This window comes from Myiozetetes cayanensis, unplaced genomic scaffold, assembly GCF_022539395.1.
Source record: "Myiozetetes cayanensis isolate MyiCay16 unplaced genomic scaffold, myiCay2020 scf6-25, whole genome shotgun sequence".
Taxonomy (NCBI): Eukaryota; Metazoa; Chordata; class Aves; order Passeriformes; family Tyrannidae; genus Myiozetetes; species Myiozetetes cayanensis.
In genome coordinates this window covers 52,533,059-52,549,825 of record NW_026087853.1, presented here as the reverse complement: position 1 = coordinate 52,549,825, position 16,767 = coordinate 52,533,059, and the positions used below count along the sequence as shown (strand labels likewise).

Sequence of the window (16,767 nt, the reverse complement as noted above, 5' to 3'; positions counted from 1 at the left end):
CACCATTGCATTAGTGTAATACAGCATAATAAAAAGGTTTCCCTTGTTATAATGTGCCTGCAGAGTGTTTTTACCATATGGGGCAAATAGTGGTTACCGATTGACTTCAAAACTGTGTGTGATGCCAGCATTATATAATCATCAGATAATCACTTAGTGTTGCTGGATCAAATTATGACAATGATTGACTAATCATGCTTTTTTTATTTGCGTCCAATGCAGTCCTGACACGAAGTCTTTTACCTGTTGGATTGATTGATTTCAACATCTCATCAAGTTTAACCTCTTTCTTGTTAGTAACTACAAATTTGGGGGATTTAAGAATTTCTGGAGCAATCAGATTGCTTTTTCCCCACATTGCATTTTTTAATTCAATGTAAGTAACAGGAGTAATTGTGAGTGCTTGCATAATCATAAGACTGTGAGAATCGGGACCTTCTTGAGCTCTCAAGGCACATTTAAACATGAGCTGCCAAGTGAGCTACATGTCATTCTCCCAGATGTGTGACACACATGGTTAATACTCTGGAGTACCTAATTTCCCACTTTCAAAAGAAGCCATGCTGAATAATTATGGATTAACTATTTGCTGCAGAATGCCTATTTCTGGCTTCTAAATGTATTTTTAATACCCTATGTAGTGTGTTTTCAAATAAGTTAAATTTGTAGTGTAGGCTCTATTTGCTGCACATAATAAATAATTTGAAGGAATACTGTGATTTGCTAATTGCTCACTGAGATAATGCTGTAGTTATGGTCACTAAGAAGACACAAAAATGCAACCTACAACAACTGTGGCAGGTTTGATATTTATTTCTCTTCAACTTCCTTGGAACTGTTCAAACTTCTAAAAATCAATGCTGATTAACCTTTTTGTTAATCAGAGAAACGTTACCTCTTAGGATTCTTCCTATCCCTCCGACTTTGTTGCTCTCCAGCTGTTTTCAACTGCTCTTCCAACTATGCCTATGGAAGACTATTTCCCACAGTCACAGAATGGCTGAGGTGGGAAGGGCACTCTGGAGATCATTAGTCCAGAACCCCTGCTCAAGCAGGATCAGCGACACACCAACTTTCCAGGGAAAATATCTCATGGTACTTTATTTTCCTATTCTGTCCATACAAAGGAGATGAAACCCAGTTTATCTTGAGCAAGGGAAGAGTCCCCTGTATGGGCAAATTAATGACATTGAAATAATTCTGTCTCTTTCCCGATTTGCTAATTCCAAGCCAAATATTGTGTCTGGACAAGGGGGGAGAAAAGTTCCTACCAGGAAGAAAAAATTGACCTCAGGTAACCATCACTGTCCCAAAGGGCTAAAAGTTCTCCAAGATTCCAGATAGATATAAAAGAAACTCTAATATTTCTGACACCTCTTCTTTAAAGTGAGCAAGCCAAGCATTAAGGATATAAGGTAACTATAACCAAATAGAATAACCCATGAAATTGTTTCATCTTCAGTAGCAGCTGTGATTCAATAGTCTATGTAACAGTTGGGATGGAGCCTCCCAGCTGATAGTGAAGGATAAACTCTGGGTACTTCAGGCTAACAGGACAGTGACTAGAGCTCTGATTTCAGTAAGGCTGGCCCAAGGATTTCAGTCAATGCCTGATGAAATGCTCTCTGGCTAACACCCATGAAATGTGAATCAGGCTTTAAATGCAGAACACCTTCAAACAAGTCAGAGAGATTCTTTGTGCAACAGGAGAATAAATCTGGTGCCCCATGTGCTGTAGAGAATGTAAATTTTTCTTTATTAAGAGAGTGCTCAACACTATATCAGGATCAGGTACATTAGTGTGATTCAGCATCTCAGATGAGGATGTAGCCTGTCACCTCAGCTTCCCATTCATCTCCCAAATTGTTCTTTGAATGTTGCAAGAAAAAAATTTTCAGGTACCTGCTTTTAGGGCTGATTCAATTTAGTTCACAAAGCTTTGTTGGCTTGAAGCAGACCATGAGATTTCACCTGGAATTATCCAGACTGTGGATAGTGTGATTTTAACTCCAAGTTTCTTCCTGCTGTGAATCTGACAAGTTTAACTCAGATGTCACTTGTGAGTTGTGCTGTAGACTCTGACAAATTGCTCCCCCATGATTCTGCTTATGAGGATAACAACAGCATTTTTTGAAAGGAGCATGCCAAAGGAAGTAACCTGTAGTTGGCTGTAGTTCTGTCCTCTGGATGTGTACCAAGGAGGGATCTGGACCAGCAGTTTGTTGACTGAAAATCTGAGGCCTTATTCCTGGTTTTGTTTTGGGGAAACAACTAAGTGCAATTAATGTGGCTTTGAGTTAAACTTAGCCCTGCTCTTTTGTGGTTTTCCTACACTTAATTCATGCCACAGACCAATGTAAATAGAGAGAAACCCACTCAGGGAAATAGATATTCCCATGAAGTAATCTTCTGTAAGCAGATGTTCTGTGCAGGAGTAATCTTCCTGTGGCTGAGAAATTCCAGAGCTTCGATGTGGCGTGAGGACAGCACGTATCTACCACGGAATGGTAGGGTTCCCAAAACCCACAGCAGGAGACTGCAGACCCCATGGTGTGCAGTCACATGCTCCACCCAGGATGTAGCTGTGGTTCAGTGGATTGAACTGGCTTTATGGTCACAACAGCCAAGTTGTGGCAAGGGCAGGGTATGAATTATCTCTTTCCTGTCCTGAGCTTCTGCACAGGCTGTCTGGGCCTTGGAGCTGAGTCTCTAGGAATTGAGAGGGTCACTCCCCTCCCTTCTTACAGTTTGGTGTGGATACATGGGTCAGGACTGCAGTGGTGGCTCCTCTTGGCAGTGTCCTGGCACAGAATTTCCTCTATTGTGGGCACAGGGCAGTGTCCCCTGGGAAGGAGATAAGGAGCAGGGAGGCAGCAGTTCATTCCCAAGCCACTATTTCTCTGGTGCCCACCTCTGCCCTCCTAGGGAGGATCTGGCCCTAGAGGCCCATGTAGGGACACAGATTTGTGCTTTAGGGACAATCAGCTGCACAAAATAGTACAAATCACTAAATAGTTTATTGTACAATAGACAATTGTAATAATCCTTATTAGTGTTTTTATTCATATGTAAATTAAGAAGCTGCTAACAGTAGTAATTGTTGTTGGTTTAGAACAATCAAAAGGATATTGAAAAATTAATTTACTTAAAAGAGTCCTGAAAGAACCATTATTTATGTTGCAAATATTCAGTCACTTTTAATTATGAGTGACTGATGTGCCTGGGTTTTGTATTAATTCTGAACAGCAAGACAGAGAGCTTTTTCTGCGCTTTAGGTCTGTGTCCTGCAGATACCATTATAGGATAATCTACTTCAGATATTAAAATAAAGGCTCCTAAGACAGGCAGAAAATGCAGGGGAAAAATCTGTGACATAATCTGCCTTCAGTGATGAAGGCGGCTTAGCATCACAGCCCAGTGGTACCTCGGCAGCCTGGAGCTTAGTGGAGCTATTTTAGCTATTCACTGTTGTACCTGAAGGTCATTTAAACAACCTGGGTTTAGAGTTGTTGATTTTACTTTGCTGCCTCATCCACCTGACAAGCTGTTACTCAGAAATCTGAGCCTCTTCTGCTTGGTCTGGGAGTACCTGTAAGGCCTGAGTTTACACGTGAGCCTTCACGATGACTGAAGGGCCTAGAAATGAAATGAAATTAAATGAAATGACTGAAAACGGGGGAGTGGGGGGTAGGTATGGTAATGTTTGCACAATTAAGCAACATGCCTTTGCATATCACAGTATTTACAGTTTCATTTCTTGCCAAGGTTTACAGCCTGATTTGTGCAAGGGGCACAGCATGAAGTTGGTGACGTTCTGGTATTCTTAATCATAAGAGAAGTGATGCTCACTCAGCCAAGCACAGTAAGGCTTCCCTCCAGATAGGGCAGTTGAATTGGCATTAATGTCCTGATTGATGTCAAACCAATTTTCTGCTTTTTAAACAGTTTTATTTATTTATTTGTTCCTAGTCTAGAAAGTCTTTAGAGACTTGAGTACTCATGGTAAGAAGTCTTGGTGTATAGTTACATTTAATGTCATCCTTCATTTCCATCTTTCCTTTAAAAAATGTCATTAGCACTAAAAATATATTCAGTGATGGAAATGCAGCAGGTGATGATTTCTTTGCCCTTCTCTTGGGGACAAGAAAAGCAGAAGAAAAGAGGAATCTCTGAGATGTGAGCACAATATTCCAGCCTGAGACACATTTCGATTTTACTTGCAGAGCCTTGTGAACTTTGCAATTTATTCATGAACACAAGCAGGATCGAAGCTCCAGTTTCTGCATGAGGTCATAGGATACAGGCTCATCATTTACATTCTAGATGCTGACTTCTTTCTCTGAGTGTCATTTGCTGTCACCCTGCAAACAGTGGAACCACTACTTCAAGATGTTTGGTGGGCAGGGAAAGGGCCTGTTATATTAAGGTACATGCATTTCTCCCTTGCCTTGGAAGGCTTAAAAATGTTTCAGGGAAGAAATTTTTTTTTAGGATATAGTTGGGATAGATAAAACTTCATAAGCTTCTGTCAGTCTCTCCAGAGAGAGACCAACAATAAAGACTGAAACAAATCAGTTAAAGTAATAGACTTTGTCACTTGAAATACATCCTCTGCAGCTAAGGAATAATATCTTTACTTTTTGTCAGCTACTGTAATTAAGGACTTGCTTTGATTTTGATGCTGTCCATTTAAAATATCAGGAATCTGTTTCTTCAGCTTAATGGACTTGGTTTAAGAGGTAAAGTACTACTGAGTGTGCCTGGGTGGGAACACTGAGGAACTGTCCTTTGTCCTGTAATGGACAGAGAGCTACACCAAGCTGCAGCTCTCACCCCTGCCCACCAAATAACCACACCACAGGCCCTCACCTGTTGAAGCAATTAGCCCAAACTCAAAGTGAAATGTAAATGACCTCTGATTTTTTACAAAAGAAAAAGAAAAGTTTAACTGTTGATGAGAGAAATAACCAACAAAAAATGGCAAAGGTACTCTTTCGTTTTTTGGTGGTTCTCAGTCATGTCTGCATCATCAGTATTCAAACTAACTCATCCTCCATCAATACACTGTTCTGAAGTTGGGCTGTTAAGTAATGTAAGTTGTTCAAAGAAAAGGGCATCACAGCGTAGACATCAGACGTCTGAAATTTTACTCATATTATGACAAAGCACCAAATCAGGCTGCTAAACCTGGCACAGATTTCATTCGTTATGGTTTATTAAAAATAATCCCACTGAGCACGAAACTAGGCTATAAATAGTGTTTGGCTTGTCTGTAATTATAGACTGTGTATGACATGAAAACCTGAGGCAAACAGTGTCAGGGTTTTACTCCGAAGAGTGACTAATTCCAACCTGGGAAAAGACTGCAGAAGTATCCACTGAGCAGCTCAAGTGGCAGAGCTTGGTAAGAGAACTGCTGCTTATCACTGAAATTGCAGCACTGAATGTTCTGTATATGGAAATGCACAATGTACCTGCAAGTAATAAGCCTTTAAGACGTTGTTCCCAGATGGCAATATCTCAGCCATAAGACAGTTCCTAAAGGCGTGTGAGAGACAAAACAATGAAGAAAATTGTCTCTGTGAGTGCTGTGCATCTGTGCTGAGTTTCTCTCCCACTTCTGTGTTTAAACACAGTGAAATTCTTTTCCTTGTTTTGATGTTTGAGGCCCTCTGCTGCACTGCAGAGGGTTCTGTCCCTCCTCACTGAGTTAGAACATTGGTAGTGCTCCAGGCAGCTGGTGCTTCTCATCTCGTGGGTTGCTGCATGTATTGTGCTCCTCACTAATTCATGAGTTTAATAATACTAAGACTTTCAGACTATAATTATTTAACACCAAGCACAGAGAGGTTAGGAGGTCAAGTGAGAGGTTAAAACTGCTGCTGAAGGAAACATTGCTAAATGGGACTAGGTGAAACCTTCAGAGCTTCCCTTTCATCAGACTACTATGACGCTCTGGGGTGTCCTAAGCTATTACTTCGACTTTAATTTGCATATTAATTTTGGCATATTTCAGTCCATTTTAAACAAGTTCTTTAGTTGCAGTTGGTTTGGCATTTCAATTTGTTCTTCTTTCAAAGGTGCTTGCAAGAAGGTCCCTTTATAAACTAAACTTTGGCTGATGAACTCTTTTGGGTGGGGTTTTTTAGGTTATTTTTGGGGGGTTGGGTTTTTTTGTGGGGAAAAATAAATGTGTCCTTGCTAGTACTCTAAACAAACAAACAAACAAAACCCAATCAGACTGTCCTTAACCACCTTAGGTTGAAATTTGTTGCCTTTTTGTTTTTCTTTTCTGTACATAATCCTTCACTTCCATGTAGATGTTTGTTATTCCTTCAACACCAAAATAGCTACATTTTAAACAATTTTTTTTCTTGAATTTGTTGGTGTAATGTGGTACCTCTGGAAACCTGAAATCAAGTGCACATGTGATTCAAAGAAGAGTGGGTGAGATCTGGCTCATCTGAAATTAGAAACAGATTTGTGATTGCTTTGAGTAAAGGCAGGTAATATCTGTAGGGAGCTGGGAATTCTTCCCAAAGTTGTACATGTACCTTACTTTGTTACCCTCACAAAATGATGAAAAATCCCAGCACTTGTGGAACACACGAGGAGTTAAAGGAGCCTCTGTATCCATAGTCACTACCATACAGCATTAAAGGTGACAAGGACTGGATTAAAAAGGAAAACAAAACAAACAAACAAAAAACTCCAAAAGAGATGGGGGGAAAAAAAAAAAGAACCACAAACCCCTTGAGATCAAGGTGTTTACTGTAAGCATCTTAAGAAGGTGTGGCACTTGTTTGTAATTTACCTGACTTGTAGACAACAAATTTTATCAAATTCAGTTTAGAAAAGGTAATAATGGTAGAATAACACAATTTATTTCAGCAAACATTCAGAAGGTTATACCAGTAGGAGAACCACTTTCTGAGAAGAGGTAAGCTACCTGACTCATCCCTGGCACTACAGCTTTTTTATTGTTATGCTTATTATTGCTGTTCTAGGCATTCCAACAGTGACCCAGGTGTCTATTATATGAAGTGCTCTACAGCCTGAGAATAAAATGTATGCCCTTGACTTGAAGAGCTGAAGTCTACAAATAGAATATTAGAAACAGGAGAGTGTGGGAGAGAGGAGAAGGGAATGCTAGGAAATAGCATTTGGGTAATGTTTTGGATACATACATTATTGATTTTTTTTTCCAAAATTACTTTTTATTTATTATATATATTTTTATATATTTTTGACATCTGGATAAAAGAAAAATTCTGTGGAACAGGCAGAGGAAGATAAGTTCCTTGGAAGATTCCAGATTTACTTCTCTTAGCTTCCAGGAATAATTGCTTGAAAAATGTGACCAATGAAGGCCAGCAATTAGGAGCTGGAGGATAACCTATTGATACTTGCTAGGCTGATAAGTAGCAAGAGAAGGTGTTGAGAAGGGCTGTGAAAATGAAGACAAACAGTTTATGCAGCGTGGAAAACAGAACAAGAGGAATGATATTGCCTTCCTGAATGGCAACCTGAAAACAAGGTTTTCAGAGGCATTCAGGATTTGAAGAAGGCATGAGTGTTGACATCAGTGAGGAAGTCAGCAAGGGTCAACTTTAAGTAGAAAAGCTGTATTTTATTGCAGGGAAAAAGGATTATATAGCAAGATTTGATAACTTTGGAGGAGGTTCAAGGTGAAAGATGTGTATTATATAAATGCATAATTACCTGAATGTGACTGTGCCCAGAGTCATCTGAAGCACTTCAGTCTAGGTATGACAAGGTAAAAAAAGTCTGCTTTTAAGTTACTGATGCTGAGCTACCAAGTGCTTATACACAGATGGCAGTGAAATAGTTCAGATATTAATTTGACCAGAAGGAATCAACTCTGGTGTAAAGGATGGACCAGTGCATCAGCATATGGGAATGAAGGCTGTTGGTTTCCTGGTGAGTGTGTGTTGAAGGAGAAGAAAACGGGATAAGAAAGACATGGGATTCTGGAGGAATCTACAAAGAAAACTGTGACCAGTAGGTAAAGAGGGATTGGTAGGAGTGGATCAAGGAACATGCACATAGGACCAAGTCACAGGAGCCATAAGACAACATGTTTTTTAAAAAAACAGGACAAAATTGTCTATGCCAGAATGGTTCTGATTTTTTACTGCCTTTAATTTTTTGTCCAGTGGAAGAGTTGTAGAGATCTCGTGCAGAGATAAGAGCAAAAGCAAGACAAACTTTAGGAAGTGAAGCAAGTAAAATTTTGGTTTATCCTGGTCTTGGTAATTCTGTAGTTACCAGCATTAGGAGAACTATGGCAGTAAATACTGAAAGCATATATAAAACCAATGATTGACAGTTCTATTCAATTTAAAAAGTGGAGCTTAAGTAATAGGATTTTTGTTTGCTTGTTTTAAATAAAACCAAAGCAGAATACCAAAGTAGGCAGCACCAGAATTAGGTATTCCACTGCAATATAGGTTCATGAATTTAAATTAAAAAGAAAAGGTCTGGCATATACTACCTGTCTATTTGCTATTAAAATGTTAACGTTTTTGTGTCTTTAAGCCAGTATTTATAGTACCACACTGTATTATTTAAAGTTTTGAGCACCTTGGTTTTATTACTATCAAATATTGTTGCTCAGAGTTCAGGTCTTAATTAGTTCATGGGAATGAAGAAGATCAAGTAGGTCAGATAATCAGTATGCTGGTGCCTTAATTCAGTAGATACAAATCTGAACACTGAAGTGAAATATTGAGTCTTTTTTACACACTTTACAATTAAAATCTAAATTATAGTGCTACACTTGGTATACAAGCTGTTTGTCAGACAAGTTTCACAGTGAATAGATTCTCAACACAGATAAAATATCATTATAATGGTTTTAAGGCTGTATCAATCAGGCTGAAAACCTGCCTCAGAATAATAACATGAATCTTCTAAAGGTTGACCTATGGTTTAGGGGTAACTTTCTGTAATTCTCAGCCTGTGTTCTTACACATTTACTTTCTCAGCAGTAGGTGTTTTAGGGCAGCAGCAGACATAGACCTGCTGTTGCTGTGGCTACAGCATCCCTCTTCTGTCACTTCCTACATGAATAGTAAATGGAAAAACACCTGATTTTTATCTTACTGATGTATATGTTTGTGTTGTTCGAACAAACTTGGATTCTTATCAGAGTTGGAAAGTTCTTTTCTTCAGATGTGTTTATGTAACAAGAAATGTCAGATTAAAAGTCAGGGACAACATAAATAGCCAAGTAATGGCAATGTTAGTTAATTCTGTATTTACTGGAATCCACCAGACTGCTCTTTAGCTGGAGCTGTAGTCAAGTATGAATCTGCTGTGAGATTTTGGACCTAATATGTTAATATACGGCTCCTGAAAATAAATGACTTCATGGATTCATTTGGAGAAAAATATGGTTCAAAGATGGAATAAAGTAGTGGTGAATCAAGCTTCTTATCCCTTGTAGTTATTATGCCAAAAGCAGGGTAGCAAATAAATACTGCTGGTGGTGAGCATTAAGTTTGCTCATTATAAATGCAGAGTCATGTACCAGTCTCCAGCGTGATTTCATCTGGGAGCATTGCCATAAGGATTACAAATGGCTTTCAGCCTGAAAATTGGTATGTATTGCTTTAAACTTGCAGTGGGGAGTTGGCAATTTATCCTTCAGATAATCATCTTGTGTTAAGTTGAACATCTTAGTGTAACTTTTTGCTACATGATAAACCAGCTCCTATGAATAATTTACTGCAACTGGCAACCCACTTCAGCTCTGAAGTCTTTATCAAGTCTGGTGGCTTTTCAAAGTTTAATAATAAACTTGGAGCCAAAATCTCATTGCACTTAAAGTCAGTGGAATTTCAGTGTTAATTGCAATGGGAATCACAGTTCGACCTTTTAGGGCAAACTCATCTTGAATAGAAATGTTACATCAAATCACTGAGAGGCCAAAGCCGTGCATTTGTGTCCAAGTAAGCAGAGCTCATTTACCTTCCTGTGTATTCTACAACATCGTGGGGGTTTGTGAGGATTTTTATATTTTCACTGACCAAAAAAGTTGGCTGAGTTACCTGGGCTTTCATTGCTCTCGTGGCAAATTTAGAGTGTGTTCTGTACTGAACCACTGCAACACAGCACATAAGATGTGAGTGTTGCACCAAAATTTTTATCATTCCCGCCTTCCAGGAAGCTGCCATGGCAATCAAGTTGGTCATTTTTAGAAAGGACAGCAGTTTTCCAGGCACTGACTGACTGGATGATCTGTACCACTGAGGTCTGTCCCATTTTTTTGGTCTGCTCCATCTGGCTAAGCTGGGCCTCACTGTCAGCATGGACGAACTGAGGGGATTTTGTGAATTGTGAGTGGCATCATCCCCCCTGTGTAAAACAAAGGCAGCCAAAGCTTGTCAGATGATCTCTAACATCAGCAAAGAAGTATTTGCTACATGCATATGCTAGGATCTGTATGCATTATCTCAGCTCCAACCTTTTATAAACCACAAGCTCTATTTATCCATTCTGAGCATTCCTGCACAGCTCTGCTCTGTGCTACATTCACTCCATGCCTCTGGCATGTGTGTGTGCTAGGTAGTGTTTTTCCCAGGGAGCACTAGCTGAGCAGATGATGAACTCTTTGGCAGTGAGATGGCTGTGCAAGTGGTATTTCAAGATTCCAGCTGAAAGCAGAATTTGTCTCAGAGGAGATAGGTGGAATAGAAGGGCAAAAGGACCCTTTGTTCTGAATGTAACAACTGAGATTTAGGGGAGACTATGACTCCAGGCATAACTTTTCTTTTTCTCTTCCATGCTGGTTTGCTACATGAGATTGCATCAGGAGGAAGGGAGGAGACCTGGCGTTCCCAAAAAATGAGCAATGGCTTGGTCCAATGGTAAATAAAGCGTGAAGCTGCTTCTCCTTTATTCTGGAGTTGGTCTGAGTAGCAGTACTGATATACAGCTTTTGTTTTCATTGCAATATTTAAAGTTTTCCTGATATTCGAGCAGACTTTCAGAAAAAGTTAAGCTTAGAATACTAAACAGAAAAAAATGTAACATTCAGCCAATTAGTTCACCTGAAATGTAGCTGGGGAGAACACTTCAAACACCAAATTTTCTCTGATAGTTCCTAGTCATTATGATGATTTGTGGAGAATCCTAGGCTATGCAGCTCTCCTACCTCTCATTTGTGGTTTCATGTTTTAGCTGTCTTTTTAGGACAAATGAATGTTGTTCTTAAAAAAAAAAAAAAATGTTTTAAAAAAATTTAAATTATGCCTTGACTTGACTTCACGCTTTCACCTTATGAAGATTTTGGGACTCGTTTTATTAGTTGTAATTGTGTGACACCAATCTCAGTTTGCTTGTCTGGTATTTTGCCTTAATGTGAATAGTCAGAGAGGTAATTAGGTAGAGCAAACAGAAATGAAGCTTTTCTGAACAGAAAAGAAGGACACTTCTAGGAAAATAAATTCCAGAAAGCTACAGAATAATTGGTCTTTCAGTTGAAAAATGCTGCTTTACAGGCATAAGGCAATTTGCAGGTCAAGTTTCTCAGCAGATATAAAAACAAAAAAAAATTTGAAGCAATTTGCAAAAATCTCCACAGTCTGGAGGAAGATTAGTTATAAAGAGATTCATTACGAGGCTGGTGTTTGAGAACAGAAGAGAGATTGAAACAGAAGCCTTGTGGCAGAGACCCATGTCATGCTTTGAAGGCAACCAATATGCTTCTCTTCTGAGCCAGGGAGGAAGCTTTTCTTCCTTTAATCATTTGCTTGCTGCAAATCTTTAGATTAATAACACACTGTTTTGTTTTGAATGATTTCTTTTCCATCACTTCAATCTGCTGTGAGCCCCAGGCTCCCAGAGGAAGTTTCCTGAGGTCACTGAGTGTGGCTGGACCTGCAGGGAGGGCAGGGAAAGCAGGCAGCCTCCAGAGCCAGCCTGTCAGTGTGAGGATGGCACTCCCTCACCCTCGAAAAGCACCTGCTGGGAGTGCAGATGAAGGAGATGTGGCAGTGCTGAAGGCTCAGGGCCCACGTTGACTCTGACACTTTGCGGATCACAAATTCTGCCCGTGTTTTAACAGTTTCTCACTGACAGTAATGCTGAATCCTTGTAGCTTCACTTTTGGAGAAGGTAAGTGCCTTTTGTCAAACCTAACTGATTTCCTGAACAAAGGTGCTCCCTCTCACATGCCCAGGAGACATAGTTGTACATCAATGCTGCTACGGTGGTAAAAACAGCTGGTAAAGTGCTGTGGGCTAGGACAGACTAATGAAATGTAAGGAGGCTTATTTTGTTACAGAATAAGAGAGTTGTTACCATGTGCTTTGGTATCAATATCCAAGCAAGATTCTTTCTGTGGAAATTCAGTAGCTCCTCGGGGAGTATGTGTGTGATGGTGATGTGAAAATTGTGCTTGTTTTGCTAAGGCAGCATCCTCAAAGTGCAAAGGAACTTTGAAATAATGCTCTAAGTCAGCATCCAGCAAGTGCCTTGACTGCAGTAGAACTAAACAAATTTTTGTCTATCGAATCTCTAGTCCTTTGAACAAGAACTGCTGTGACATTTGCTGCTGTAGCAGAAGTAAAAGGTCCAAGTTCTGAGCAAAATTTTCGGAGTTACCCTAGTGACTTACCAGTCCATGTTCAGTATTCAGTCATTTGGACTTCCAAGACAGCACTGAAGTGATTGTTAAAAAATGCTTTGCAGAATTACCGCAGAATTTCTATCCTGTTGTGTCGATGGTGATATTGCAATACAGTAGGAACAAATGTGCTGGTAAAATGCATTTTGCCAGTATCTTTTGAAATGTTTTAAACAAAAGTGCCTCAGCTGTCCTTTTTGTGCTGAAGTGGACTTCAAAACAGCTAGCGTGTTTGTTGATGCATGGTAAAAGCATCTTCTTGACAAAGTACTGCTGTGACCATTAATCTGTTGAACAACTTCTTTAAGTCACGAGTGCAAACTGGTCTTTACAGGGCTACACATAAGTTGTTAAAGCATGATCATATTTTGCCTGAGGGTCAATTTAAAATATGCTCAATAGAAAGTCATATATATGCATACCTAGCACATACATTATGAGATGGCAATTCAGTTCATGTAACTCAGGTGGTCAATCTCCAACAGCCATCTTTAAACAAACAAACCAACCAAAAACCAAGCCACAAAAAACCTGCAAACAAACAACAAACAAATAAACAAACAAAAACAAATCCCAGGAAGGTATAGTGTGAAAGCCATTAAAATATTGTAATATATTAAATTGTTTAAAGGGAGGCTTTACAATGGTTTCATGTTTAATAGCTTTAGGTTTCAGACTAGAAGAATGTTAATCAGTAGTGTCAGTTAATTCTGTTTTACCAAATGGATGTCCTTCTTCATCCTTACATAGTATTATATTCTCTTAGTGCAGGGTCTGTTTTATTCTCAGGGTGGGTGAAATGAGTCATGGATTGTCTGTAGCTTTCAAGAGAAGTTTTCTGGCCAAATGCAACACAAAACAGTACCTTACTCTTTGCTATCATGCTACTCAAGTCAAATTTGTAGAGTGTATGTGCTTCTGATGTGATTCCTCCATTGTTAAAACACAGCAGTCAAGTTACAAATATTGTGAAGTTGTGCAATATTTTCAATTCTGAAATGAAATAAGATACGATATTATTGTATAAGATACTAAAATGTTTATAATAATATAAATAATAATTCAATATTATCCATACTACTGGATAAGCAAAGCAACATCTTGAAAGAGTCTTGTTGGATAGACTGCCACCCTACCACAGTCTGTTCTAGTCTGAGCCTATTTTTACATGTTACCTCTGAGCTGCAAAGTGCCTTTCTCGATACTAGGTGCAAATTCAAGATTTCACACCTCTTTTTCTAACTGGTCCACAGTGAAAAATGAAGTAATATTAGCAGGTAGGCTGAGTTCTCTGAAAATAAGTAGGAACCTGCTAATTAAATCTATTAAGCATAATTGCATTTGATTCTTCTACTTCTGTACAGTTTTGCCAACAAACCGAATTGAGTAATTCCCCCAGCCAGAGCCATCATTCTTCTTCTGCCCAGAAAGATGCTCAGACTGAACCATTGCTGCTTTGACATATATAAAAAAAAAAAAAAGGCTGGTGGAGCTTTACTGTGATTACCTGCAACCTTCAGGCTTCTGTGAAAGGCTGAGGGGACTGAGCTAATAAAAACAGTTCAGCCCTGAGGGTTTGCAGGTACACCCCTTTCTTTTGCACAAGCAACCTTGAGCTATAGTGTGAACTTCTCAGGGTTACAGCCAAGCCTGCTCATTTGTTTCCAGTGACTGATGTGTATCATTAAGAAAAAAAAATGAAAACTCCCTTTATTTTCTTCTACTGTGTTTTCTGTGGTGACAAAGGGCTGAAATAACAAATTCCTTCCTATGAATTAAAAATGAAAATAAATTACAATTTCCCTCTCTATTTTCTAGTAGTAATTCCAGGTAAGAGATAAACGAGCTGCAACAAAATGTTAATCTTGAGGAGAGTTTGTGTATCCTAACAATCCCCTTTAAAGATCATCTTGCTATATCAGTATCTCAGTCTCTCTAAAAAAAAAAAAAAAAAAAGGCATATCTGAATGATCATAAATGTGTCTAAAGTAGTTGCTGTTGGTGTGTCTAGCAAGTGGATTCTAAATGTTTATTGCTCTTTCAAGGCATCAGTTTTGTTTGCAGGAATGTTAATAACCTGACTTGTGGATGGAGTCAGTTGGGGTGTGACCTTGTTAGTCTTTATTTACATAGTTCTTACAGTTTACTTCAATCCCTTATAACCAACATTCTGGAAATGTGCTCTGCTAGGTCCTTTTATTACTCTACTCTTCTCCTGTAAAGCATGACTGAACTCTCCAACTTTTCTCTGTTCAACCTCTTAAATAAACCTCGACTCACCTCAGTTCAGCCAGCTCAGACTTGTTACCATTTCTGTGTGGTGAAATAAATAAAACTTCATTAAGGGGGGCAAAACCTTGGATTAATCTAAACCATTAATGGCAACTTCATTAACTTTTATGCAACTCTGTCAGTTTACATCTGCTGCTGATCTGCCCTGGCAGTGTTACAGGAGGGTAAACAGGGGATTTAGTCTTGCCCAGAAACACCACCATTTGTTTTCATTGTATTCAATCCCTGCATTGACTGCTTTCAGCATTCAAATATTTTTCCTTACATGAAGCTCCTAAATCTCTCCTCAGTCCTGGTTTGTTCTTTTTTTCTTCTTTCCTATTTTATCAGAATTTTTACACACATAGGAACACACACATGTAAAACAAGTTACAACATCAACAATGAACATATATCAGCAGATAGTATCAGCAACTTCTGGGAACAAAAAATATTCCCCAATACACACAGCATAATTTCCAGCTTCCCTTTTGTTATAGACAAATAGATGACAGAAGCATTAATTTGGTGCTTCTGTCCACTCTCATCTGTTGATACTACTGAGTTATCAAAGACTTACACCCAAAGTATGATGTTTCCATTTCATCTTTCTCATTGTCCTTCCAAGAAAATGGTCTGATTTTAGCAAAATAAATTCTGTTTGTGAATAGCAAACAGGGAATCGTGGCATAGTCCTGTGTCACATTCCTGGGCTTGTATGTAACCTGTTAATCTTCAAGAGGATGTATCACCTCCATCTAGCAAGTTCACCTTCCTTCCCCTTCTTTTTCTTTTTCTAGAGAAACCTCCCATAAATCAGTGTAGTCAAACAGAGCAGAAAGAATTTGTATGATATAATAATCTCATGCCTTTGGTCTTAAGTGTAACCACTGAGGCCTGTGAGGCCCCTCATATGAGGGTGCATCTCTTGCTCTTTGAAGCAAGAGGTTAACGACCTTAGGAAACAGCAGTGAAAAGGCACAGGATGAGACAAGTATCGGTTGTGTTTGCATATTTCCTCTTAAATACTTAACCAACATTTACTTGTTGATAACAATGAACAGTTAATTGCTAATTTAAAACAACTTTTAAAGCGTCGTGTTGCTTCCTGCATGAAAGAAAATCATTTAAAAGCCACTATGGGGTCAGCCTACTTCTATCCAGCATATTTATCTTTGCCAGTGGGTTTTGGGTAAAAATGCTGCTTCTGTGTAGAGGCCACAAATCTTGTTTGTGCTTCCTGTTGCAGAATGTTTATTACACAAGCAGTCAGCAGCTCCACGTGGGTGTTCTGAGTCCCACTATCGACGATGATGACAACAGATGCCTGGTGGATGTGAACAGCAGGCCCAGGCTCATCGAATGCAATTATGCCAAAGCCAAGAGAATGAAGCTTTACTGGCAATTTACTCAGGTAATTGTTACTCAGCAGACATTTCAGAAAGTTTAAAAGCTGTTTCTGTATCTGAAGTGTGAGTAATCTGTTTCCTAACAGAACAGGAACCAGATTTATCCTTGCTTTCTTTCACAGAGCCAGGAAGCTGTTGTTTAGATTTGCTCCCAATGTCAGCTACCACAGGAGGGTACAAAACTTGTATTATATTTTCTAAGTTCGCCATAAATAATTTGTTTACTGTTATGGAATTATCTCAAACCAAAACAAAACAAAACAGAAAACAAACAACCAACCAAAAACCAGGAGCAAGGAAATAAAAGTGGGTTTTTTTGTTTAGAAGTAGCAACTCAGAAAAGGAGGTAGTGGGTCATTAGTGGTAAAACCTCATAATGAGCTACTTTTGCAGTTCCTTTCTTAAAAGGGCTAATCTTTTTGTGTATGTATGTGG

General features: G+C 39.0%; 1 protein-coding gene across 1 annotated transcript in view; it reads left to right on the top strand.

Annotated features, from left to right (window-relative positions):
* GALNT18 (polypeptide N-acetylgalactosaminyltransferase 18) overlaps positions 1–16,767 on the top strand; it is a 224,863-nt gene that overhangs the window by 190,194 nt on the left and 17,902 nt on the right. Inside the window, exon 11 of the mRNA XM_050335385.1 lies at positions 16,173–16,337. Coding sequence (XP_050191342.1) covers positions 16,173–16,337 — 165 coding nt within the window. The remainder of the gene's footprint in view (positions 1–16,172; positions 16,338–16,767) is intronic.